General features: G+C 49.0%; 11 protein-coding genes across 11 annotated transcripts; 6 read left to right on the top strand and 5 right to left on the bottom strand.

The window, feature by feature from the left end:
- Positions 1 to 1,743: 1,743 nt before the first annotated feature.
- FVEG_06881 (alpha-1,3-glucosyltransferase) lies at positions 1,744 to 4,288 on the bottom strand. Its single transcript, XM_018895314.1, has 2 exons — positions 3,907 to 4,288; positions 1,744 to 3,839 (listed from the first exon to the last, which is right to left on the bottom strand). Exons 1-2 carry the CDS (start codon positions 4,154 to 4,156, stop codon positions 2,293 to 2,295), a joined length of 1,797 nt encoding a protein of 598 aa, XP_018752545.1. The 5' UTR covers positions 4,157 to 4,288; the 3' UTR covers positions 1,744 to 2,292.
- A 167-nt stretch (positions 4,289 to 4,455) lies between these two features.
- On the top strand, positions 4,456 to 6,443 carry FVEG_06880 (hypothetical protein). Its single transcript, XM_018895313.1, has 2 exons — positions 4,456 to 5,720; positions 5,770 to 6,443. Exons 1-2 carry the CDS (start codon positions 4,557 to 4,559, stop codon positions 6,043 to 6,045), a joined length of 1,440 nt encoding a protein of 479 aa, XP_018752544.1. The 5' UTR covers positions 4,456 to 4,556; the 3' UTR covers positions 6,046 to 6,443.
- FVEG_15951 (hypothetical protein) lies at positions 6,228 to 6,567 on the bottom strand (the record flags this gene model as incomplete). Its single annotated transcript, XM_018905179.1, has 2 exons — positions 6,228 to 6,366; positions 6,428 to 6,567. The coding sequence occupies 2 exons, from the start codon at positions 6,565 to 6,567 to the stop codon at positions 6,228 to 6,230; spliced, it is 279 nt and encodes a 92-aa protein (XP_018752543.1).
- Positions 6,568 to 7,632: 1,065 nt separating this feature from the next.
- FVEG_06879 (succinate dehydrogenase [ubiquinone] iron-sulfur subunit, mitochondrial) lies at positions 7,633 to 9,318 on the bottom strand. Its single transcript, XM_018895312.1, has 3 exons — positions 8,652 to 9,318; positions 8,431 to 8,582; positions 7,633 to 8,377 (listed from the first exon to the last, which is right to left on the bottom strand). The coding sequence occupies exons 1-3, from the start codon at positions 9,007 to 9,009 to the stop codon at positions 8,051 to 8,053; spliced, it is 837 nt and encodes a 278-aa protein (XP_018752542.1). The 5' UTR covers positions 9,010 to 9,318; the 3' UTR covers positions 7,633 to 8,050.
- A 204-nt stretch (positions 9,319 to 9,522) lies between these two features.
- On the top strand, positions 9,523 to 11,508 carry FVEG_06878 (hypothetical protein). Its single transcript, XM_018895311.1, has 2 exons — positions 9,523 to 9,974; positions 10,029 to 11,508. Exons 1-2 carry the CDS (start codon positions 9,920 to 9,922, stop codon positions 11,156 to 11,158), a joined length of 1,185 nt encoding a protein of 394 aa, XP_018752541.1. The 5' UTR covers positions 9,523 to 9,919; the 3' UTR covers positions 11,159 to 11,508.
- Positions 11,509 to 11,670: 162 nt separating this feature from the next.
- Positions 11,671 to 12,884, top strand: FVEG_06877 (hypothetical protein). The gene is made up of 3 exons (XM_018895310.1): positions 11,671 to 11,756; positions 11,811 to 11,991; positions 12,043 to 12,884. Exons 1-3 carry the CDS (start codon positions 11,739 to 11,741, stop codon positions 12,789 to 12,791), a joined length of 948 nt encoding a protein of 315 aa, XP_018752540.1. The 5' UTR covers positions 11,671 to 11,738; the 3' UTR covers positions 12,792 to 12,884.
- A 1,118-nt stretch (positions 12,885 to 14,002) lies between these two features.
- Positions 14,003 to 15,055, top strand: FVEG_06876 (hypothetical protein). The gene is made up of 2 exons (XM_018895309.1): positions 14,003 to 14,600; positions 14,652 to 15,055. The coding sequence occupies exons 1-2, from the start codon at positions 14,155 to 14,157 to the stop codon at positions 14,863 to 14,865; spliced, it is 660 nt and encodes a 219-aa protein (XP_018752539.1). The 5' UTR covers positions 14,003 to 14,154; the 3' UTR covers positions 14,866 to 15,055.
- Positions 15,056 to 15,343: 288 nt separating this feature from the next.
- On the top strand, positions 15,344 to 17,145 carry FVEG_06875 (translation initiation factor 3 subunit H). Its single transcript, XM_018895308.1, has 3 exons — positions 15,344 to 15,559; positions 15,652 to 16,118; positions 16,171 to 17,145. Exons 1-3 carry the CDS (start codon positions 15,347 to 15,349, stop codon positions 16,730 to 16,732), a joined length of 1,242 nt encoding a protein of 413 aa, XP_018752538.1. The 5' UTR covers positions 15,344 to 15,346; the 3' UTR covers positions 16,733 to 17,145.
- Positions 17,146 to 17,761: 616 nt separating this feature from the next.
- FVEG_06874 (adenosylhomocysteinase) lies at positions 17,762 to 20,134 on the top strand. Its single transcript, XM_018895307.1, has 2 exons — positions 17,762 to 19,029; positions 19,086 to 20,134. The coding sequence occupies exons 1-2, from the start codon at positions 18,129 to 18,131 to the stop codon at positions 19,532 to 19,534; spliced, it is 1,350 nt and encodes a 449-aa protein (XP_018752537.1). The 5' UTR covers positions 17,762 to 18,128; the 3' UTR covers positions 19,535 to 20,134.
- A 153-nt stretch (positions 20,135 to 20,287) lies between these two features.
- FVEG_06873 (D-3-phosphoglycerate dehydrogenase) lies at positions 20,288 to 21,741 on the bottom strand. The gene is made up of 4 exons (XM_018895306.1): positions 21,559 to 21,741; positions 21,285 to 21,500; positions 20,828 to 21,231; positions 20,288 to 20,773 (listed from the first exon to the last, which is right to left on the bottom strand). The coding sequence occupies exons 2-4, from the start codon at positions 21,394 to 21,396 to the stop codon at positions 20,432 to 20,434; spliced, it is 858 nt and encodes a 285-aa protein (XP_018752536.1). The 5' UTR covers positions 21,397 to 21,500; positions 21,559 to 21,741; the 3' UTR covers positions 20,288 to 20,431.
- Positions 21,742 to 21,925: 184 nt separating this feature from the next.
- FVEG_06872 (hypothetical protein) lies at positions 21,926 to 23,010 on the bottom strand. The gene is made up of 2 exons (XM_018895305.1): positions 22,587 to 23,010; positions 21,926 to 22,534 (listed from the first exon to the last, which is right to left on the bottom strand). The coding sequence occupies exons 1-2, from the start codon at positions 22,934 to 22,936 to the stop codon at positions 22,105 to 22,107; spliced, it is 780 nt and encodes a 259-aa protein (XP_018752535.1). The 5' UTR covers positions 22,937 to 23,010; the 3' UTR covers positions 21,926 to 22,104.
- Between the last annotated feature and the right edge of the window lie 250 nt (positions 23,011 to 23,260).

Genomic DNA, 23,260 nt, shown 5'->3' with positions numbered 1-23,260 from the left:
GGGGCTTGTAGGCTTAGTGTCCATGCCAAGCGCTGCAGCAACGGACACTAGTTATTTTGGGGCCCAAGATTTCAACCTCACCTCTCGTCTCTTCTCTTTTGCTCTCTCTTGCAGTTGCAGCTGCACTGCAACTCCATAACAAAGGCTGAGCAACACGGCCGAAGTTGGTTTGTTTCTTTCTCTCGGAGCTGTTGGCCCGTTGTGGGTTAACCCAAGTTTAGCTATTCCTGGCCACTCCGCAATTTGCTATGAAAATCATCTCAGCCTTATACACCAGGCTCACCATCTAATATTACCTGCTACTATATTGCACTGTATTGTACAGGCTGCGGGATAATAAATGAAACACTTATTCACCGAGCAGTGACATGTTGCGTTTCTCTTGGCTTTGGTTGACCAAACTGGAACTTTGGGGTCTATCCTCACATCACCATGTTGATAATCATAGCCAGGGCCTCTCTAAATAGGTATGTAAGATCGGTTGATACAGGGCAAGGATTATATATCCTTGTCCTGCAAATTCATCTCTCGTTTCTCGGGTCTTTTCCACGAGTCCGTCCCTCCAAGACCTATCCTCGCTTTCAGCTCTGTCTTACTCGTCAATTCCATATCTCGTCATATCGGCCAAAGCCTGGTATCTCATGGTTCGCTTGTGAACGAGAACAACTCCATGATAAAGTTATCCTGCATAAAATCTTACTCGACAAGACTCTTCTCCACCAATAAGCATCGGATAGATCCTCAGTCGTTGGCATATGGTGCAGATCAACAATCTCCTCACCTAATCCATTTGGCCCCCAATGGCTCCTCTCCTCCCCGAAGCATCCAACCCAACCTCACCCCAAAGTCGTTTTGCCTCATGGGATGGATAACCAAGAGTCTTGAATTTTGTCCCTTCTCACGTTTCCAGAATCAGCATCTTATTCCCGACCTTGCACATTGGAGAGTGCATGCGTTCATCGTATTCCGCCATGATCGACCCTTGGCTCTCGAACACTGGCTACCAAGACTGACACTGATGATGAAGTAAAGTAGAATGTGAAATTCCAAATGAACGACACCCAGCTTCCCCAAGAGGCCTAGTGTCAGCAAAGATCTGCAATCATCTCGACCAGGCCAGGCTCTCAAATCGGATCCGACCCCATTCAAGAAGCACATGCATCGTTCAGGCCTTGGCTGCTTGGACACTTGGCCAAGTCAGCTCCAGGCCTTCTGATTTTTGTTGATGCCATGAAACTATCCATCCTCCGGGGCTCATTGTGAAGAATCTCGGCTGTGGCAATGATAGGCTCTCAGTGGCGATGCAACAGCAAGATCTAAGCTCATTGTCATCCTTCATCATGGCCTGGAGCTTATCTTGCCATTAATCATCTCCAATACGAAGAAGGATGAGGCCGTGTTCTCAGGCATCAAAGTGCCATCTTCCAAGCCCAGTTCAGTATCTCGGTATCGAAAGCATAATAGCCCATGACTGCGCCTTGAACGGGAGTCGCATTCATCCCAACAACTCCTCCATCTGCCGTACTCGAGATTCAAGCCCCTTCTTGAATCCTTCTTTTGCCTAGAATGTCACGTTGGAACGGTTCCTGCAGCGTATGTCAGCAAGAAAATATCAGCAGAGCTTGATGGCTCGTAATCAGCCCAAGATACTCTGTATTCGACGTCACAAAATGGATTATCTTTGCTCTCTTTCCATGATCTCTGATCTTATAATTATCAACAGATCTTGTCGTCACTGAACGAGAGGACAATAGATTTTGGGTAATATCTCAGCTTATGTCTATCTTAGAAGTCTGACAAAAAATACAACGCTCTTATCCAGTCATCTAGCCAAGGTCTTTTCTGCAAGTAAGTGCAGTTCGCCATTCTCCTCGATACTTGGAAAGACCAAGATTTATTACCCCAAGGATGGTTGTGCTGTCTAACTAGAAATAGTGTCGGCTGTGTCTGCCTATAAGTTAATGACAGAGTGGGAATCTTCATTGCTGTCATCGGCCGTGCCCAACGAGTTGAGTCGTGTAAGCAGCCTATCAGTCGACAACCAAGCGTTGCTCCTCGACCTTGTTCACCCGCTATTGCCATGGCTCTCTGAAGGAAGCTGCCCAAGCATAAACGAATGTTCATCCGATAGACGAGATGGGATGTCGAAAGAGTTACACCCTTTAACGAATAGCCTGGTACAGAGTAGGACACAAGTTGAACAAGCCCGTCGTAGCAGTTTGGACAACGATGGAGAGATAACGCCAAATCAAAATCGTATTGAAATCTATTATCGACAAAAAAAATGCCTCTCTACAAGGTCTTGCTCTTTTTATCCTTCTTACTTGATGAGCCTCCAGGCAATAGGTCGCTCTCTTGGATAAGCTTAAAGAAGCACCAAAGATAGCAGATTATGAAGCCTGCAGCACCAATTCCAACATTTGCCACGACCCAGAGGTCGGGCTTACCAACAGGTGGTGTTACAAATGTGTCAAGAACATGCCACGCGCCCATGGCGACATAGAACAGCAGATGCAGTAATGCCGTGCACCATTGCAGCCAGGCAGCTTGACCTTCTTGGAAGTAGGCGCTCAAAGAGGTCGGTGGGAGGCCGAGCAGGTAGGACCAGAGGAGGGTCAAAACCGCATATGGAACTCTCAGGTCGACCCGTTTGAGCAAAGGGAACATAGTCCAGACTCCCAAAAGGTTGGCGAAGCCCACCCAAGCTCGTGTGTCCTTGTTCAACCCGTGCTTTCCAGCCAGAAGTAAGGTCATGGGCATCAATGGAAGCAAGACACTCTTCTCATGCACTTGGTAGCTGAACAAGAAGAAGCCCCAAGCTGTGGCAGCAAAAGCCAAAGGAAGTGTGGACTTTCGTGGTCGCAGGAAGAGGATAATGTTAGGTGGGATAATCGAACCAAGAGTAGCACCAAGAGCTGCCTTTTGGAGAAGAGCTGTTGGCCACTGTCGGAGCTTTATAACAACATTGGCGGCGCACCAAAAATTGGCTACCTTGTCCTCAAACAAGCCACGCGCGAATGGGAAGACACGGTGAACCATCTGGACCATCTGTTCCACGATAGGCCAGTAAAAGGCTTTGGTGTCTAGAATCTCAACTAGCTGAGGAAATAGAGGAAGTGAAGGAGAATCCTTGGAATCTCCATGAGCATCGATGCCCTGGCTCTTGTCGTAGAGTGTACCAAGAACCAGAGGCAGAATTAGGATAGCAAAGGAAACAGCCGTTACAAGGGCGATCCCAAAGAGTCTGGTAAAGTTAAGTCGCGGGTAAAAGCAGCGGCCGAGAAGATAGGAGAAGACGCTGAAGGCATAATACAGAGCCATCTGCTTGAATCCCAGCGCGCCGACGAAGAAGACAGCAGCCCACTTGTAGCGCTCAGCCAGCATACTCGACATGCTCGCCATGACAAATCCGAGCATAACGGTGTTGTACTGGAAGTGAACATGGTCGATAAGAATGGTGGCAGGCTGCATCAGGATTGCGACGAGCGCAAGCCATGCTGTCCAGTTAGTGACCCCTTGAAGTCTACTATATCGTCGCACGAAGACTATGGCGGCTGGGACGTAGATGAGATACTCCGAGATAATGACTGTTGCCCTCATGAAGATCTTGAGGTTGGGGTCCTGGCTTCCTCGGGAGATGAAGAGCGCGAACCACGAGGGATCGATGAGAGAGCCAATCTTGCCGAGAAGCCAGCTGTGGTAGGCCGTCAGGGGAGGATAGTCGAGACCCCACCACTGAAGATCGTGGAAATACCATTGCGATATGGGAAGTTGTGTCGTGACCTCCATCCAATGCCGCTGCGCTTCGTAGTCTCCAAACATGGGCGGTTTGCTGAACCCTGCAAATTAAGCTCCTCGTTAGCGAAAGGTGTCATGATGGTCAAGTCGAGCGGCGGCCATCCTTACCAGAATATCCCCACAGACCAGCAGCCCATCGAAAAAGACCGACCACCATGAGAATCACGGGCAGAACCTCCCATTGCGACAAAGAAGTTCGCGCAGGCCACAGAAACGCTGCGAGAGGGAACGCGGGCGCTCGTACTAGGGCTTCTGTGCGAGGGGCCTTTTCGCTGCCGCCATTGCCATTGCCATTGCCAGGTTTCTTGGTATTAGCCTTGCGACGAGGCTTGTGCGGTGACGGAGAAGGACCAGCCATTGTCACCTCGAGATAGCGAAAGTCGTCATTAACAAGAGTGGTTCGGTTGATGAAGGAGGAGGAGAGAGCGTGCGTGGAGCGAAGCTCTAACTAAATGACATCCAATGCGACCCCGGAAATTTTGGTGGAGCTTCAATTGTGGTGTAAGGTAGAGCATCGGCCGAAAAGGAGCTTCCGAACCCCGGAGCCAAAGCCAGGGCAGAGACGTCACTTTGAGCAGTGCGTAAACGGCTGATATGCGCACAGTACAGGACTATTATGGTGATATCGTCAGGCCTGGGTCTGGACCAAGAGCTTGGCAAAACAATTGAACTCAAAACTTGATCTTGACTCTTTTCTTTTCTTTTTGTTACTGCAAATCTCTCTATACTCAACCTCATAGTAGTGAGACTGGTTAAAAATGCCGTTCCCCTTCATTCTCCCAACGACTTCGGCTTTCTCATTCTCATCAAGCTTCAGCTCCGAGTCTCATCCTTCACTGCCCCTCAACGCCAGCACATATCGCGGGGTAGTTCGAGATGCCCTGAAAAAGCACAAGAGACTTCCTCCAAGCTCTCAGGTCTCGAATCTAAACACGGTTATTTCCAGCGTCAATGGCTACATCCCATACCTACTAGCAGTGGACGACGGTCTAAGTAACAAGGGTCTGGCTATCGTCACGCAAAAGACGCCCCCGGCTATCGAATGGAGACCAACTTTATCTGGCGAAGTCGTCCCAGGACGGGAGAGAGCCAGAGTCAGGATTTCGTCTTTGGAACATGAAATTGCCTTTGTACTTTCAACTCTGGGCTTCTCTCATGTTCTGACGGCTCGATCTGCCTTACAACCGCTTTATTCAACTAGTAGCGAGTTTCTCGGGGCACAGGAGCGAAACAATGCAGTCACAGCCGCAACCAAATGTCTCCTCGAAGCTGCTTCCGTGTATGATTATCTCGCAGGTCGAATTGAGCATGCTACAGCTACCCCTCCATGTCCTGATGTTGCTCCTGGGACAGCTCGAGCCTTGTGCTCTCTAGCATTGGCCGAAGCTACATTACTAGCAGTTCTTAAAGACGATCCGTATCCAGCAATAGTCGCCCAGGACCGTAACAAGAACGACAAGGAATGGATGTTCAAGGCTCCTGAAATTCCAAAAGTTCGCGCCCATCTTTATGCCCGACTGTGTTTAGCAGCCTCAGAACATGCAGCCAAAGCATCATCGCTATGCAGCACAGCAGGTTCTGGTTCGCATAAGATCAATAGTGCCCTTCTGAAGTATCTAGAAGATCTTCGCCGAACATGTCGAGCTCGCGCTTGTCGTTTCTTTGGAATCGATGCCGAGATAGGTGGCCAGGTTGCAGATGGCATTGGATGGGTTCGTGCAGGCTTATCAGAGCTAGGTGTTGAGATCAAAGACAACAACAAGAAGGGACTAAGCTTCAGTCGATTAAAGAAAGATTTCACAGAAAAGCGCGAGGATCGACGTGTGGATAAGGAGTCTGCTTGGGGAAGTGATGCTGGTAAGATGGAGGAGATTCGAGTACTGGAGATGCTCGATGCCAAGTGGAACAAAGTTAACGATACGGTGAGAACTATATCAAGAATACCATGGTATTCGCTAACCTCTGTGCCAGATGAACACACAAGCAATACCGCCCATCAACACACTTCTCAGCAAGATGCCGTCAGGGCGAGAGATTCACACACTCAAACCCTATGAAGTGCCCTCGCTGGACAGGGACATCCTCGAAGCCATGCGCGCACCACCTGAGGATGACGATACATATGTCGATGACCTAAGCTCAGATGACGATGTCAAGGGTGGACCCTCAGCACCAGTTGGTGCGTTCCCAGGAACGGTAGATGATTATTCACGAAGTCCAAGCACGCCAGGCAATGCATACTACTAATACTGGGAAATCTTTAGGTAGTTTCAGAGTAGAACGTGTCGTATAACTAGATTAATGACAATCTCGAATGCCTAGGAAAGGATATCATCCTGAAAGATACAGTTTCCGATGTCGAACACTTCCATCGTTCCATCGCCAAACTCTTTCCATCTCAAGCTAAATCAGGATGACTAGCCACCCGTTTACAGAGTCGAGGTAGTGGCGGACTCAGGGGCTGGTGTGGTGAAAGTGGTTGGGGTGATGGTAGGTGTACTAATTGGGGTGCTAGGAGTGCATGGCGGTGGTGTAGGATACAGCTGAGGAGAGCAAATAGGATAGCATCTGATAAATTAGCAACTTTAATGTTCTAAGTTTGTATATATTTGGAGTTGGAATAACTTACGCTCCGTACATGACACCACAGTCGTTAATAGCATCCACGCAAAGGGTGGGACAGGCACTTGTGGTGGTGTTGGTGCTGAAGGGCACCGCGGCAGCAAGGCCAACGATAGCTGAAGCGGTGATGATGGTTTTGAAGAACATGATGAGGTTTTAGGTGGGTAGTTTGTGTAGATGTTAAGTGTAAGGTGTGAGTTGTGAAGTTGTGGATGGTGATATCAAGGTTTGTCTTCTGCTGTGGGTAGGAGTTACCAGACTTTATACTTCGTCAGACCCTACCAATAAATTAAGATCTTTCGACGATAGAACCAAATACTCCAAATCATATCAACAATGTTAACTTTACCGTTTGCTTCAAACTGATCACCATAACTACTTAGCAGTACACATGGCACAGCATTCCGCAGACCGGCAGTTGATATAGCCGTGAAAGCATTTAAGGCTTCCTTCTCTTTGAATCAAGTACCAAACACCACGTTGTTGGCAGTTTTCGAAACATAATGTCTTGGCTCCCAAGAAATGAACAGCAAACATCCATACCAACGAGCTCATGCACTCAGCTGCCGACTGTCATGTCAGATGGTCTTGACGATAATGACTGTGATTCCCTGCTCGATGAAACGATCTTTTGATGTAGGGAGGTTGATCCCTGTTGTAAGGAATCTTAATAACACCTCAAAACCCATGGCCATTGTTGTACGAATGTCCAGGTAACGGAAACAAATTTAGGTTCAGACAAGCTTCTGGGTATTATAGATACAGTTCAGGTCTGTAAATTCTCCGAAGCCACATATTAAGCATCCCGGTACATAACTCGATCCACTTGCTAATAAAAACACGTTTTGTATGAAAGTGTTCCGTCATCATAAGCTACTATAAACCGCCCTGAAGCCACCCTGCAGGTACTTTACACTGCTTCAACCCCTGCCCCAATTCATGTGAAAACTGCCGGTCTTTCTCATCCTTATGAGATAACGGAATGTGTCACGTAGCATTATTTGTTGATCATGTTAGGTATGCCGATCATTGGGGATCAGCACTCGCTGCCTTCATGCAGGACTCGTGTTGTAGAAGTGATGAGAAGGTCAAGAGCTCGTGTGAGGGGGAAATCCAGTTCAGAAAAAGTGATAGCTCCGACTCGAAGCTTGAGCTTAAGGGCAAATTGAAAAGTATCGACGTTAGACGGGGGCTCGATCGGCGATTGTAACTGAGGCAGCCAGGGCGGAGGCTCAGAATCACAGCTGTCGAGCAATTCTCCGAGTTCTTAGGTCTCAATTGGTCTGTATATGGTGCTCTTTCTCAAACACCGACCGGCTTTTCGAGGCGCTCGAGAGTGCGAACTCGTAAGGTCGGGGGTAGCGAGCGTAGCTAAAGTCAGTTTACAGAATCATACCCGAACAAACACAAGACGGCAACGGTACAGGAACCAGGGGTGAACGATCAAGAAAATAATATTGCCAAGTTTGCTATAGAACACAGCGTGGAACTCCCATCCATAGCCTATACACAGGGTTAAAGTCCTAATAATCTCATACGCAGATTTTTGCTCTGCGACGACCCTTAAATGCTTCGCTTCTCCCTCCAATCGTCACATCGTTTTCGCGACATATTCGTGGTTTTTGTTAATCTAGTTGCCGAAAGCCATCTGCTTCTTGATCTCGGCAATGGCCTTGCCAGGGTTGAGACCCTTGGGGCAGGCTCGCGTGCAGTTAAGAATAGTGTGGCAACGGTATAGGCTCATCGAGTTCTCGAGGTTGGTCTTTCGCTCGGCGGTGCGCTGGTCACGAGAGTCGGCGAGCCATCGGTAAGACTGGAGAAGGATGGCGGGGCCAAGGTACTCCTCAGAGTTCCACCAGTAAGATGGGCATGAGGTAGAGCAGCAGGCGCAGAGAATGCACTCGTAGAGACCGTCGAGCTTGCGGCGGTCCTCCTTAGTCTGTCGGTACTCCTTGCCCTGAGAACTGGGTTAGTGAATGTAAGATTCCGTAAGTGAGAAAGGGGTCGTACGTCTTCGGCAGGGGTATCGCGCTGAAGGTAGGGCTTGATGCTCTTGTACTGCTTGTAGAAATGTGTCAAATCAGGGACAAGGTCCTTGACGACATAGGTGTGAGGGAGAGGGTAGATCTTGACGTCGGAAGCAGCCTCAGTGGGAATTCGGCCTGACTTAACATTAGCACTTCAATTTCCGACATGATTTGCCGCATGCGACCCGATGAAGGGGTACATACACAAGCAAGCAAGAGTGTTCTGTCCGTTAATGTTCATGGCGCAGCTACCGCAGATACCCTCACGGCAACTTCGTCGGAAGGTCAGAGTAGGGTCGAGCTCGTTCTTGATTCGGATGAGGGCATCGAGAATCATAGGTCCAGTCTTGTTAAGGTCCAGAGTGTAGGTCTGAAGACGAGGCTTCTCGCTGGGGGTATCGGGGTTCCATCGGTAGATTTGGAAAGACTTGAGGTTGGCATTAGAGTCCTTGGGAGGCTCGCTGACCGAGGCCATGGAACGAGTGAAGACAGCGCCAGGTCGGATAGCAGCCGTCCTTGAGAAGGCTCCGACGAGTCGGGAAGAAGATCGAAGAGCAGCCATCTTGACGAAGAATCGAATCGAGGAAGTACAATTGCGATTGGGACCGGAGGAGAAGGACAGTCAAACTTCGCAATGTTTAGTTGGAGCGGTGGTCAGACAATTGACAGGAAAGAAAAGCCGTGCAATCTCCTCCGATAGAGTTGAATTGTCTATTCGCAAAGGGTGGCGTTTTGAGGATTCTCGTCGTCATGTATTGGGTTGGCAAACCTTCCTCGGTTATTGCAGTTTACACTGGGACCTACGGATGACCTCTGGCCAATCACAAATTTGCGATTGTCAACTTCGGCTTCGCTGCTCTCGGAATCGGCAGGAACAGCGCTCGTGAAACCACGTGACCTGACTTGCTCGCGGATATAGATCGCGGATCAACAGCGGGTATCAATAATTGCGGAGATGAGAATCCGGGAAAATCTTGGAGAAGCATGCAGTGGCTGTGAACCCATGCACCGCCTCCTTTTATTTTATCTTGACTAGGGGAGGAAAGAAAACTCAGGACCTTACCCCCAAGTGATAAAAGTATTTAGGTAATTCTACCCTAAATTGAGGGGACTCTTTACTAAGTTTATTTCGACACCCTGTGTCAAGGTTCGGTGTTTTCTTGCCTCTTTGTTCCGAGGAATTGGTTCTTGTGAAAGGATATCCATTGGAGGGGCTTGCTTGGCTAGTCATGGAAGATTAGATAACAAGTTGGTAAATCGGCACTCAACAACTTTGTTTCTCCGTTCACGATCCCACTTCTCTCATGACACCAATTTTTTTCTCTTACGATCTCCTTGGCAAAGATGATTTCTCTGTAATTTTTATCAAAGTCTTATCGTCACCAATATTTAAATCCTCCTCCGATCCTCGCTCCGACTCGTCACTATTCCCATCGATTCTTGTCTCTAGACGATCCACTTCCTAGCCCTCCATGGCTGCGTCCTACAATCGGCTTGCTACGGCTTCATTGCGAACGCTTGCTAAGGGTTGGTCGCATTGCCCGTAAAATACTCGACAACCCTCAATTCTAACTGTGCCAGCTCCGACGCAATCCTGCTCCCGACTCCGTGCTCATCCTCATGTCGCAATGAGTTCGTGCCCTCCCTCCAGACTCTACTCCACCTCCAACGATGCTCCTCGATTCTCTTACCATGTCGCCTCCTCCTTCATTGCCAAGGACAGGCCATACGATCCCTCCACTCACGTCTTCCACTTCAGCCCATACAATCGCATTCAACCCACTCGAAACCGTCGACCTTCCGCTCGACCCGAATCTGGACACGATGCCTTCTTCGTCAGCCGGATCAACGACTCCGGGTCAGTAGCCTTTGGCGTTGCTGATGGTGTTGGGGGCTGGGTAGATTCCGGTGTCGACCCCGCTGATTTCTCACACGGATTTTGCGATTATATGGCATTGGCTGCCCACGAACACCAGACTAGCTCAGAGCCTCCCTTGACAGCAAGACAATTGATGCAGAAGGGATATGAGGCAATCTGCAACGACAAGAGTCTCCGTGCTGGCGGAAGCACAGCGTGTGTGGCCATTGCTGGAGCAGATGGAAACCTGGACGTTGCGAACCTTGGTGATTCCGGCTTTTTGCAACTTCGACTCAATGGAGTTCATACATATTCCGAACCCCAAACACACGCCTTTAATACTCCTTTCCAACTATCCCTCGTACCTCCCAGCGTTGCTGCTCGCATGGCAGCGTTTGGTGGTGCTCAACTTAGCGACCTTCCCAGGGATGCTGACGTTACCCAGCACGCGCTCCGTCACGGCGATATTCTTATTCTTGCGACCGATGGTGTTCTAGACAATCTCTTTAACCAAGATATTCTGCGAATCGCCAGTCGAGTTCTGGTATCCACAGGCGCCTGGGTAATGACTGATGCTGGTGGTGTGCGTGTTGCGGATTCGCTAGAGCCTCTGATTGAGTTCCCTGAAGCCTCCGAGGGCAAACGAACAGCTACACTCCAGAGCGCACTCGCTACGGAAATCGTGACAGCCGCCAAGCGAGCCAGCGTCAACACAAAACTCGATGGACCATTCGCTAAGGAGGTCCACAAATACTACCCCCAAGAAAACTGGCACGGCGGCAAAGTCGACGATATCTGTGTCGTGGTGGCAGTAGTTAACGAGACAACCCCCGCTGTAAAGAGCAAGCTATGATTTCCTTTGTCATTCGATTTATGGCGCGATTTTATGATAGAGCAGAGGATATCTTATAAAGACGGGAACGCAAGCATTTTGGTGATTTATTATCTTGGGACGTTTTGGAGTCATTAAGTCACATAGACAGCAGGGGAAGCGCCGGCTTGCTTGAATCGAATCATGGGGTTGTATATGGGCTGGCGTCAAGAGATGGGATCATATACATTCTTAATTCTAAAAGTAGTTCTGATTTGTATTATCTGACTTGGGTTGTCAGGAGAAGCTGAGTGAGATATCGAACTCAATATGGAGTTATTCTTATGATAAATTGAAATACCTATGGCTCATGACAAAGGGTCCCATTGAGCATTCCACTGAAACAATCGTGATGTCTTTATTCAAATTTATATTACGTCCTTTTACATGCTGTGAACTCGAGATATTTCCATGATGAGTCGAAGTGCAGGGTAATCCTAGAGTGGATATAAGCACACAACCATGACATCACCAGCTCATGGTGTGTGAGAGCCCATATTTCACTAGCAACCTGGAAGAAATTCATTATCACGATGCATGCAGCATACGTCTGAGGAAAAACATGTCGGACATATATATTGTAAGACAAAAAAGCAAGTTCCTGGTCATGATACACCTACTAATACACCTATAGGCTGGTGCTATTGCAGCATTTACAGTAGATGTCTTGGTCTACCCTCTCGATACTATCAAGACTCGTTTGCAAAGCCAAGATTACCTCAAGGCATATTCTGAAAGTTCGAAAAAGAACATATGGGCTGTACGAGGACTCTACCAGGGCATTGGAAGTGTAGTCCTAGCCACTCTTCCAGCAGGTGTGTATTAGAGGATGGTTATGAGGAATTGTGAACTTACACAACTCACAGCGGGCTTATTCTTCTCGACATATGAGAGCGCCAAACGCATCATCGGTAATGCGACGCCATTACCACAATCAGTGGTTCACTCAGCAGCCTCGGGGGTGGCAGAGATGGCATCCTGCTTAGTTCTCGCACCAGCAGAGGTCATCAAGCAAAATGCTCAGATGTTGAAAAATGATAGCCATGGGGCTGGACGATCTGGATCTTCCACCTCCATACAAGCATTCCGTCAGCTGGCCGGTGATGGAGTATCACGTCGCCTTTTTACAGGCTACACAGCACTCGTCGCACGAAATTTACCCTTCACAGCTCTTCAATTTCCCATATTCGAGCATGTGCGAGCAACATACTGGAAATCACGAGGTTCCGGAACTTCGGAGCCGGGGCTGATTGAGACAGGACTCGCTACAGGTTTAAGTGCTGGAAGTGCGGGATCAATAGCTGCCTTCATAACGACACCGAGTGATGTCGTCAAGACGAGAATGATGTTGAGCGCCGGAAACCAGAGCGAGAATCCAACAAAAGGTCAGAGCGAAGTCGCAGCCAAGATGGAGGGAAAGCAACCAAAGAAGGGGGCGTGGACTGTCTCGAAGGAGGTTTACCAAGAGAGGGGAGTGCGGGGATTCTTCCGGGGTGCGGCTCTGCGATCCGGGTGGACGATGCTAGGGAGTGGACTCTATCTGGGGTCGTATGAGATGGCCAAAGTTTGGTTGAGAAGGGGAAAGACAGATGTGGAGGACGATGGTCCGTTGTGAGGGCGTGCGATATAAGCTGTGATAGACCAATTAGATATTCGATCATATTTTCTACCGATTTCCATATCAATTGACTGATATAAAGACCCCAAAGGATTGTATCACAAAATTATAATAATTATGAAATTATACAATGATCAACGAGCACGATCGTAGATCAGATGTCGACATCCCCGTGGCTTCTGACGTCTTCAGAAAGTTATGTGCGACAACCGGAGGGAGCCTCGTAATCGAGAGAATTCATTCGACAATGCCAGGTTACGTCTTCTATATGGCTAGACTATAATCAAAGGGGAACGATGAGAACGAAGATCATGCCTTCTAATTATGCTGCTTCAGAAAATGCGTATAAACGAAGCTTCTCAGACTTTTAAGAGTTGATTTTGATTGGGAGATTAAGGCATGGTCCTTAGAACGCAGTGTGTAAATGGGTTACTGACAAGCAACTGTCAACAAAGAGTCATTCTCGTCGAGGGTCCGGCTGACCTCGAATATGTAGTATTGTATCTGTGTGGTGTAGTAGTAATTCAAGATGGTCGGTTGGGTCGTACCGTCGGCCATTTTTCTTTTAGCGCCAACCGCAGCCACATGTCATTGCATTTTGGCCTGCGTTAGTCTCACATCCGTGTTATCAAGGACCCCTGGTTACACCAAAGTATAATTCCTTCTTTGTTCCGACTCTTCGCCTTGTCCTTCCATGGATGCCCGAAACCGGTGAAATGGTCGATGAAGCGTTCTTCTGGCGGTGAAGGAAGGATCTCGCTCATTACTTGTAGCCGATCCCGGTATTTCATCATGGTTTGGTGAGAAGTCGCCATAAATCCATGTCTCTGATATGCGAGATTCCGGATCTTTCAGAGACAACGAGAATTCCGGCGTACTTTGTTATCTTGCGAAACCGTCTAAGGTATTCCAGTAAAGATGAGTTGCAGAGTTCTCCGATTTTCAGATAACACGCCTGGCTGACTCGGACAACAAGTCTTGACCGGTCTAGTTCGAGGAGTGCCATTTTTGAGACGCCCGACCATCCGCACTAACAAGTAAGTAACTTCGAGAACTACCGACAGAAAGACCCTTTGACAGTCTTCACCGACCCACATGTGTAACCGTCGTCGTCCGGCTCGGATGGTGTCATTTGAGCACGTTATTCAAGGCTTGATTGCCTAAGAGATTGTAAAGACGTATCGAGTACTATAAATTGCTGATGACTCGCTGTCGCCGTTGCCGCGCCCTGACTCGTAGTTCCTTATATTTCCCCTCCATCTTCTGCTATTGTGTGTCGAGATACCCAAAGCATTTCACTCTGTCTTGACTTCGCACTCGGTACCTCTTCAACTACACAGCGAAACTCAAATAACCCACAATGGCAACTGCAGATGTGCAAACAGCTCCTGGGTCATCACTTGACGTATTTTCCAAAACAGCTGCCGAAGTCGAAGTGAGAGAAATTAGCTCAGAACTCGCAGCCAACCACCGGTATCTTATCCAATCACCTTACATGGAACGTGAGCATTTGCTCGACCTCGACACTCTTGATAACGAAAATGAGCTCCTCGCTCGAGCCCTGAGTCAATTTCGAGTTCTTCGCGACGACTATGCGACAGCCCCATACACAGAATCCTTCAACTGGCCAGAGGTGATCGAAGAAGTGAAACGTCTTGCGGTCGAATCTGGAAAACCCTTCAAAGAAACATCGTTCTATATCGTGGCATTCCGATCACGAATCAAGAAGGAGACCGAGTATGCTGACCTGGGCGTTCTCGACAAGGGAGCACATGCTGAGGCCGTGGCGAGTGGTGGATTCTTGAAGTAAGTTGGAAGTACATCTTCTGTGTGGGTCGATCGTATTGACACGAACAGATACTGGTTTGGTGAACCTGACTCAGAGTTGGCCAACTTGGCGACTTGTGTCTGGCGTTCGCGGGAAGATGCTAAGAATGGTGGTACAGGCCCAGCCCATCGCAAGGCTGCTGGAGCAACTCGCTCCTTGTACGCATTCTGGAGAATTGATCAACATCGACTTAACATTCGGGATAATGCCGAGAGCTGGGAGATTATCCCCTGGCAGGATTAGATGACAAGGTTTGAGGCTTCTGAAACCTTTTGTCCAAGAAGCTTATGAGGCGTTTGGTGTCGGTCTTGAGGGTTAGAAAAACATGGGACAGAGAAAAGAATGGCGTTTGCTCGGATAAATGATGATTTTCTCGGAAAACGGACTAGATGGTAGAATCATAAACCAAATAAAACAATAATTAGATTTGAGATTGCTCGTGATATTCTAGCTGATGGCATTCAAGATCTGTAGAACGTTGAGAACGAGGGCAAAGTGCCACAGCTCAGAACGGACCGCGACGAGACGTATAGAAGAGATAAAGTACATGTATATTCCGTGTCGAGCGTAGATACGGTATATTAGCGTAAATGAGGCATCTTTTCTGGCCGCCGTATGCTTGACCTGGTGGTGATAAATGAAGATCGTAGGTCGGCTCGTACCGTCAATCGCGGGATATATAATCTGCCGCACCTCACCGCCTAGACAATCCCACAGCCCACAAATGAGTACACGAACGAAAAGTTTCGATATTCCCACCTTCAGAGCCCCGAAGCCTTGCAACACCACCCGCCTCTTTCGCGATCGTAGCGCCGAACCTCTCTCCTTCTCTCGCGGCAGCGTGAATATCTCGTCCCGAATTTTTGTCAATATGGCGGACGCTCCCAACGATGCGGCTGTTGCTGCGCCTTTCCAGGCCGTTCAAGTCGAGGCTCTGGTGAGTTGAATATGCCCCACCTTTTGGTCTTTGAGACCCCCTCTTGAAGTGTGAGTAAAGAGTAATGGGACTGACCTCAGTCGGTGGTGTAGGTTATCATGAAGATTGCCAAGCACTGCTCTTCGGCTTTCCCTTCTGTTGCGACTGGAGCTATTGTTGGTATGGAGAACGAGGGTCTCCTCGAGGTCACCAACACATTCCCTTTCCCTACCGTCGACCCCGCTACGACCGACAGCCACCAGAACGATGCTTCGCAGATCGCCGCTGCTGCTCCCCGACAGAAGAACAACATCCACTACCAAAATGAGATGATCCGACACCTCAAGGAGGTCAACGTCGACGCCAACAACGTTGGTTGGTACACAAGTGCCACCATGGGCAACTTTGTCAACTTGAACTTCATCGAGAACCAGTTCCACTACCAAAGCGCCAACGAGAACACTGTCGCCCTCGTCCACGATGCTAGCAAGAGCTCTCAGGGCAACCTGACCTTCCGGGCTTTCCGCCTGTCCCCTGCTTTCATGAGCGCCTACAAGGAGGGCAAGTTCACAACCGAGAGGTACAGTGATCCTATCGCCACGACTGGAGACAGAGATACTAACCAGTAACAGCTTGCAAAAGTCTAAGCTCACCTTCAAGGATATCCTCACAGAGGTTCCTGTCAACGTCCACAACTCTCACCTCCTCACAACCTTCCTCCACCAGATTCCTTCCGCCCCCGTGAAGGGCGATATTGAGCAGCCCTCATCGCTGGATGACCTCAACCGCAGCGCTCTCGAGCCTCCTCTGTACCCCTCTATCGACAATCTCGACCTTGCGATCGACCCCTTCCTCGAGAAGACCTGCGATCTTCTGCTCGAGAGCATCGAGTCTCACTACACTGACCTCAACAACTTCCAATTCTACCAGCGACAACTCGGTCGTGAACAGACCAAGATCACACAATGGCAGACCAAGCGCAAGGCCGAGAACGCCCAACGTGCTGCTGCCAAGCAGGCTCCTCTTCCTGAGGATGAGTGGCAGCGACTGTTCAAGCTTCCCCAGGAGCCCAGCAGACTGGAGGGTATGCTGAACGCGAAGCAGGTGGAGCAATACAGCAAGCAGGTGGATGGATTCACAGCCAACGTCAGTGCCAAGATGTTTGCCGTGCGGGAGAACTTGATGCCAAAATAGATGGAGGGCGGGCGAGACGGGGATTTCAAAAAGTCTCGAGGGATTTCAGGAATACGAGACGCTCAGTGATGGTTTGCATTGGCGGCGTTCCGGACAATGTCGAATAATATCGAGTGCTGGTCTAGATTTTAAAGCGCTGAAAGAGAGAGAGAGAGAAAGAAAGAGAGGAGCACTTGATGAGCACATGATGGGCCAGCCTGACGTTGATGTGTTGATGTTGATGTTGAAGAGTCACGAAGAGACGGACACGACTGTAGTGCCTTGGTCATAAAAAGCTGGCTTCGTAGATAGCGCCTGCAAACAAGTTCTCATAATCTGAGAGCATTGAAACAATTTTACGTTTAGAAGTTCATTGGTACTGTCCCTTTGTTGCTTTGTCTTTCAGTGAACTCGGCATATAATCTCGGGATTTGAAGTGGTTCATGGTTAACCCAAGACCAGGGTTTCATGGTCTAAATATCTCATCTCACTTATACACCGAAAATATATATGAGATGAAGTGATGGGTCTGATGCCATCCTGAGTCTTATAACGAGGCCAAAGAGGTGCCTCCGAACTGACTCCTTCCTCAGAGTATTCGGATATACAGATTAGTCGGTCTGTTCGTAGCTTGTAGACGATCAATGACCCGTAGTGTTCGCGTGAAGCGGTGCTCGGCTTCCGAGCGGGGAATATCAAGGGTCAAGTCAAAGTCAGCCAATGCTGCATCTGTACGAAGCAAGTTACATATGCACAGTCGGAACGATCAATTGATGAGTAGATGCCTTAGTCACTATAGACAGTCAAGAAGAAGTCTAGTAACTTGCCCACTCACTGAATGAGAAAAATCAACGTGGTCTCCTTCTCGCTACTCCCGTATTCGTACCAAGACCTAGAGGAGCCTCCCATCATGAGAAAGCTCCTCTTTATTTTTTCCTCTGGTGGATTCTCCGAGTCCCTGAGATCCACCCTCACTCGGAGGTACCTTTTGGCGCTGTTTGTTCGAGGGTACCAGGTTCAGCACCCAGCCAACCACCCGCTTACAAGTACCTAGCCTAGAGATCGACTGGACTCGGAGTGCATTTCTGCTCTGCCCCGCCTCAAAATTGCTGGGCCTCAATGGCAGAAGAAAATTCTGCCCCTCATTTTGCCGTCCATTGACTTCACCGCCCGCGAAAAAAAACCCCACTGACACTGCTGGGCCCTGGTCAACCCCTCCTCTCCGGCCCTTCCCAGAGGCTCTCAGCCCATAGAAGCAGTTCTCTCTGCCCCGCCCAATGTTATCTCGTTGTTGATTCTACAACCTACATATTCTTCCTCTTCCCGTTCAACTTTTCCAATCCCTTCTTCTTCTCTTTCTATTCTCTCCTCTTCCTATCCATCCTTTCATCCCTTCCTCCCTCCACATCCATTCATCATGTCTGCTCCCGCCCACAAGTTCAAGGTCGCTGACCTTTCTCTGGCCGCCTTTGGCCGCAAGGAGATTGAGCTCGCTGAGAATGAGATGCCCGGTCTCATGCAGACCCGAGCCAAGTATGCTGCCGACCAGCCTCTCGCCGGTGCCCGCATCGCTGGCTGCCTTCACATGACCATCCAGACCGCCGTCCTCATCGAGACCCTCACTGCTCTCGGTGCTGAGGTTACCTGGACCAGCTGCAACATCTTCAGCACCCAGGACCACGCTGCTGCTGCCATTGCCGCCGCCGGTGTCCCCGTCTTCGCCTGGAAGGGTGAGACCGAGGAGGAGTACAACTGGTGCCTCGAGCAGCAGCTCACTGCCTTCAAGGACAACAAGAAGCTCAACCTCATCCTCGACGACGGTGGTGACCTGACCACCCTTGTCCACCAGAAGTACCCTGAGATGCTCAAGGACTGCTTCGGTGTCTCTGAGGAGACCACCACTGGTGTCCACCACCTCTACCGCATGCTCAAGGATGGCAAGCTCCTTGTCCCCGCCATCAACGTCAACGACTCCGTTACCAAGTCCAAGTTCGACAACCTTTACGGCTGCCGTGAGTCCCTTGTCGACGGTATCAAGCGTGCTACCGATGTCATGATTGCTGGCAAGGTCGCCGTCGTTGCCGGTTTCGGTGATGTCGGTAAGGGTTGCGCCATGGCCCTCCACGGCATGGGTGCCCGTGTCCTCGTTACCGAGATTGACCCCATCAACGCTCTCCAGGCTGCTATGGCCGGTTACCAAGTCACCACCATGGAGAAGGCCGCCAAGGTCGGTCAAATCTTCGTCACCACCACCGGTTGCCGTGATATCCTCACTGGCGAGCACTTCGAGGCTATGCCCAACGACGCCATCGTCTGCAGTAAGTTTTATCACTCTTTCACTCGAGAATTATTCATCACTGACATTGTTAAACAGACATTGGTCACTTCGATATCGAGATTGACGTTGCTTGGCTAAAGGCCAACGCCAGCTCTGTCCAGAACATCAAGCCCCAGGTTGACCGTTTCCTCATGCCCAACGGCCGTCACATCATCCTCCTTGCTGAGGGTCGTCTCGTCAACCTTGGCTGTGCTACTGGCCACTCTTCTTTCGTCATGTCTTGCTCTTTCACCAACCAGGTCCTTGCCCAGATCATGCTGTACAAGGCCGCCGACAAGGCTTGGGGTGAGAAGTACGTCGAGTTCGCCAAGACCGACAAGCTCGACGTTGGTGTCTACGTCCTCCCCAAGATCCTCGACGAGGAAGTCGCCCGTCTCCACCTCGACCACTGCCAGGCTGAGCTCAGCACCCTCAGCAAGGTCCAGGCTGAGTACCTCGGCCTCACCGTTGAGGGTCCCTTCAAGGCCGATATCTACCGCTACTAAGTGTGTGTAATCAATACCCAGGATCCTTCAACTGGATTCCTACGTGTAACGAACTTTTCCCTCTTCTGTCGACATGACAATCGGCAAAATTCTAGTTTCAACAGCATGAACTTGCGTGGCATATGGGTTGGGAGAGTTACAAGGACATCTGCGGTTTTCTGATTTTTTTTCTCTTCTCTTCTTTGTTTCTGCTTATTTGGGTTACTTCTCTAAATCATCAAAGAGAAGACTCCTCGCAGGGTGCAGGGAGGGGCAAAAAGATCTTGCTTTTTCAACAAAATGGCGTTGGCTTTTTTGCTAATCATGATTCCCCCCTTCGAGATTATAAAAATGGATGATGAATGGAATGATATGGACGGATATGACCAAGACGAGACCTCCCCCATAGGGATGGATGAGATGGTAACTCGATACAGGCAGGCCCGTCAACCGTGGCCAGGATAGAGTAGAACTTCAAAAAGAGATATTCTGACTCTAACATTATTGCTTCTCATGTGATTTTTCATTATGACTTCTCTGATTACCTATTTATTGTACAAAAATTGGGTTACTTCCACGTAGCCTCGGATGCGAAGTTGTCACGTATTGTTTGTGCTCTGGGTTGCTTTGGGTTTATTGTTTTGCCAGGCTTGTTTCAACCGTTGAGTATTTTCAATCCAATGTAGCCAGCTAAAAGTCAATCAAGCAGATATAACGTTATTTGCAATCTATCATCCGATCTAGTGTAAGATGAGATGAAAGACTTTCATCCAAAGTACTCAAAGCCTTAGGTCAGCTTGGGATTTTAGTGTAACATACCGGAGTTTCATTTGGGCTATCTATTTTTGGTTCGCCCATTCTATATATCTCGAGACTCTTGAAACCGCGAAGGCTATGATGTGCAGACAGAGTTACCGTCTATTGCAGGTCCTTCTGCTCGGAAACGATACTCTTCAACTTTCCTTCTGTCACTGCTAGGCGAACATTGTCCATAGCCCAAGCCTCCATCAGTCTCTCGGTCTCTACAGTCCACGTTCCCATGTGTGGAACAAGCAAGACGTTCTTGTTCTTCAAGAGCCCTGGATGGATCTCTGGCTCGTTCTCAAATACATCAAGACCAGCACTGGCAACTTGTCCAGATTCAAGAGCTTCGACGAGAGCCGCTTCGTCCATCACTGCACCACGAGCGGTGTTGACGACTACAATGCCACGCTTCATAATATCGAATTGAGGTTTTGCAATAGTATGTCGGGTTTTGGGCTGTAAACGATCAGTTCAGAATCCCGAGAATACTCTAATTATGAACAGACTCACGTTCAGGGGTAAGTTGAGACTCAACACATCACTTTCTTTAAGCAGTGTCTCGAAGTCAACATATTCAGCACCGTCCTCTAGATCAGGTGATAAACGGCTTCGGTTGTGATATCTCACAGTCATGCCGAAAGCTCGGGCTTTGCGTGCAACATTGCGGCCAATGCCTCCCATACCCAGAATGCCTAGCACTTTGCCTTGAGGATCATGGCCAAGCGATGGTGGAGGGGAACCCCGCCAAGTTCCTTCTCGTAGAGTGAAGATGGAGGACGAGATATTTCTCAAGGCGCCGATAAGAAGAAAGATAGTGATGTCAGCCGTGGCATCGTCTACAGCAGTGGGTGTGTTTGAAACACGAATGCCACGGGAAGTGCATTCAGAGACATGAATTTGGTCATATCCGGCGCCTGGAGTAGTTTCTTCTTAGTAAACCTGGTCACGGCATACTAGAAGCACTCACCATTATGGCAATATGAACTTGAGAGACTTGGGCAAGACATCCAGTAACTCGGCATCAAAGAGTCCAGTAATGCCAACTGACTTGTTTGTACGGTAGATAGCCTTGACTCCATCGAAAGCACCAGACTTGGTCTCTTCTATAAAAGCAGATCGCTCATTTGACTGTGGGTAGACAGGTTCTATAATCTCACAGAGCGAGGCAAACTCTTCATGAGCTCTGGAACAGCATGTTAACTATAGAGTATTCATATCCTTGAGGTATGAACAGAACTTACTGCTTGGTGCTGCCTAGGAAGAGGACTTTGGGTTTATCTGCCATATTGAACAATTTTGAAGGATATCAAAAATGAGGGAAGGGATTGAGGCTTTGGAGATCCTTGAAATGGGTTTATATCTATCACAAGATCGAGTCAGATCTCTCTTATCCGGTCGGACTATCAAAAGACCTTCGGCTTTCAGGCCGATAGATGATACATACCGAACCAAGGACATACAATGTCCGTCTATGGCGGGGTGACGTGGGGGCGGGGGCGGAGTGTGTTCTGTTGAGTCCTTGAGTTGTTGTTAAAAGGCGCCCTGAAAGCTCTTTTCCATGAAACCCGGAACAAGGACAGCGCTATAGAGTACTCAGGTATGAGGAGTTGTTAGAAGAAAGTCGAATTGATCTGATTCGCATCAGCTCAAGCTGGCAAAAGTGGTATGTGATGCACAAATTTGATTTCAGACACTAGAAAATCTATCGATTAAGGTGAACCATGACACTGTTTATACAACTCCGATCCGCCTGACTCCAGCCAACAACCATCCAATGCACCCGTATTCTACATGAGCAATCTCCAAGCACCAAGTAACAGCGCCGCGAAACCGGTGCACACACCCATAAGCCACTGGAGTGTCTGGAACTTGACCTGCTCAAGCTTCTCCCTCAGCGCAGCAACCTCCTGCTCGATCTTTGTCTCCGTCTCCTTGATCTTGAGCTCCTGGCCCACAGCCTCCTCCCTAATACGGCCCTTCTCTAAGTTAAGGTCGAGGCGCACGCTGGCTTGTGTACGGCTGATTTCATCGCGCAATCGGTTGCTGAGCTTGGCAATATCGTTTGTCAATCGTTCATGAGCTGTGCGCGTCGTGTTGGATTCGGTGGAATCGGCGGATAGAAGCTCGGAACGCAGCTTGGCAAAGTCGACCTTTTGAGTATACGTTGCTTTTGCTGCATCTTCGCGGAGTACCATTGTTCGGGTGAGATTTTGGATACTGTATGGTCGGTTAGTATAGACATAGTATATGTTCAAGCAATAGAGCGCACCTCTCTTCAATGACATCGTTCAGCACCTTCATCATTGCAGCCGACTGCTCCTCGGTAAACCCTTCACCCTGTAATCGCTTAACAAACTTGAGCGTATCGAAGTGGTGATCTCGTTGTCTGATGGTTGTCGCATGGAATGCTCGCTTTATGATAGGGCTTTCGGCTGGAGGGGAGCGACGCCGAGCAACAGGACCAGCCTGGATTGATGCGAATGACCTCCTTTGATCGCTAGAAGGGAGAGAGGCAAATGGCTGGGTTGCCCGTGATAGGGAGAGCGGAGCGCCCCAGCTGAGCCGAGGAAGAAGGAATCGAGGCAGCATCTCAGCTGCTGCGACAGACGGAACTGCCATTTTGATATTTGTCGGGTTGGTGTTGATTATCGGGAACTGCGATGTCGGCGATGAAGATGGAGCTGAAAAGAAATCTACAAGGTAAAGTGAGCCGAAGATACCTAGGTACCTAGGTACGCTTGTGACGTTAGTTGATTGAGAAGAGAGGGAAACACCGGCTTTGATTGGCCCCTGAAGCTAAGATGTGTCCAGCCAATTAAGGGGCGTGCTGGTACATTTTACGACCAATTAAGGGAAGGCGGATTTGGCTTGTAATGTAACCCTGAGATCTGATACCAGGAAAGCAAACAATGAAAGATATTACAATCCCTTATTCTTTGGATA

This window comes from Fusarium verticillioides, chromosome 7 (genome assembly GCF_000149555.1).
Source record: "Fusarium verticillioides 7600 chromosome 7, whole genome shotgun sequence".
Lineage (NCBI taxonomy): Eukaryota > Fungi > Ascomycota > Sordariomycetes > Hypocreales > Nectriaceae > Fusarium > Fusarium verticillioides.
Note: the sequence above shows the minus strand (reverse complement) of the source record. Positions and strands in the feature narration are given on the sequence as shown.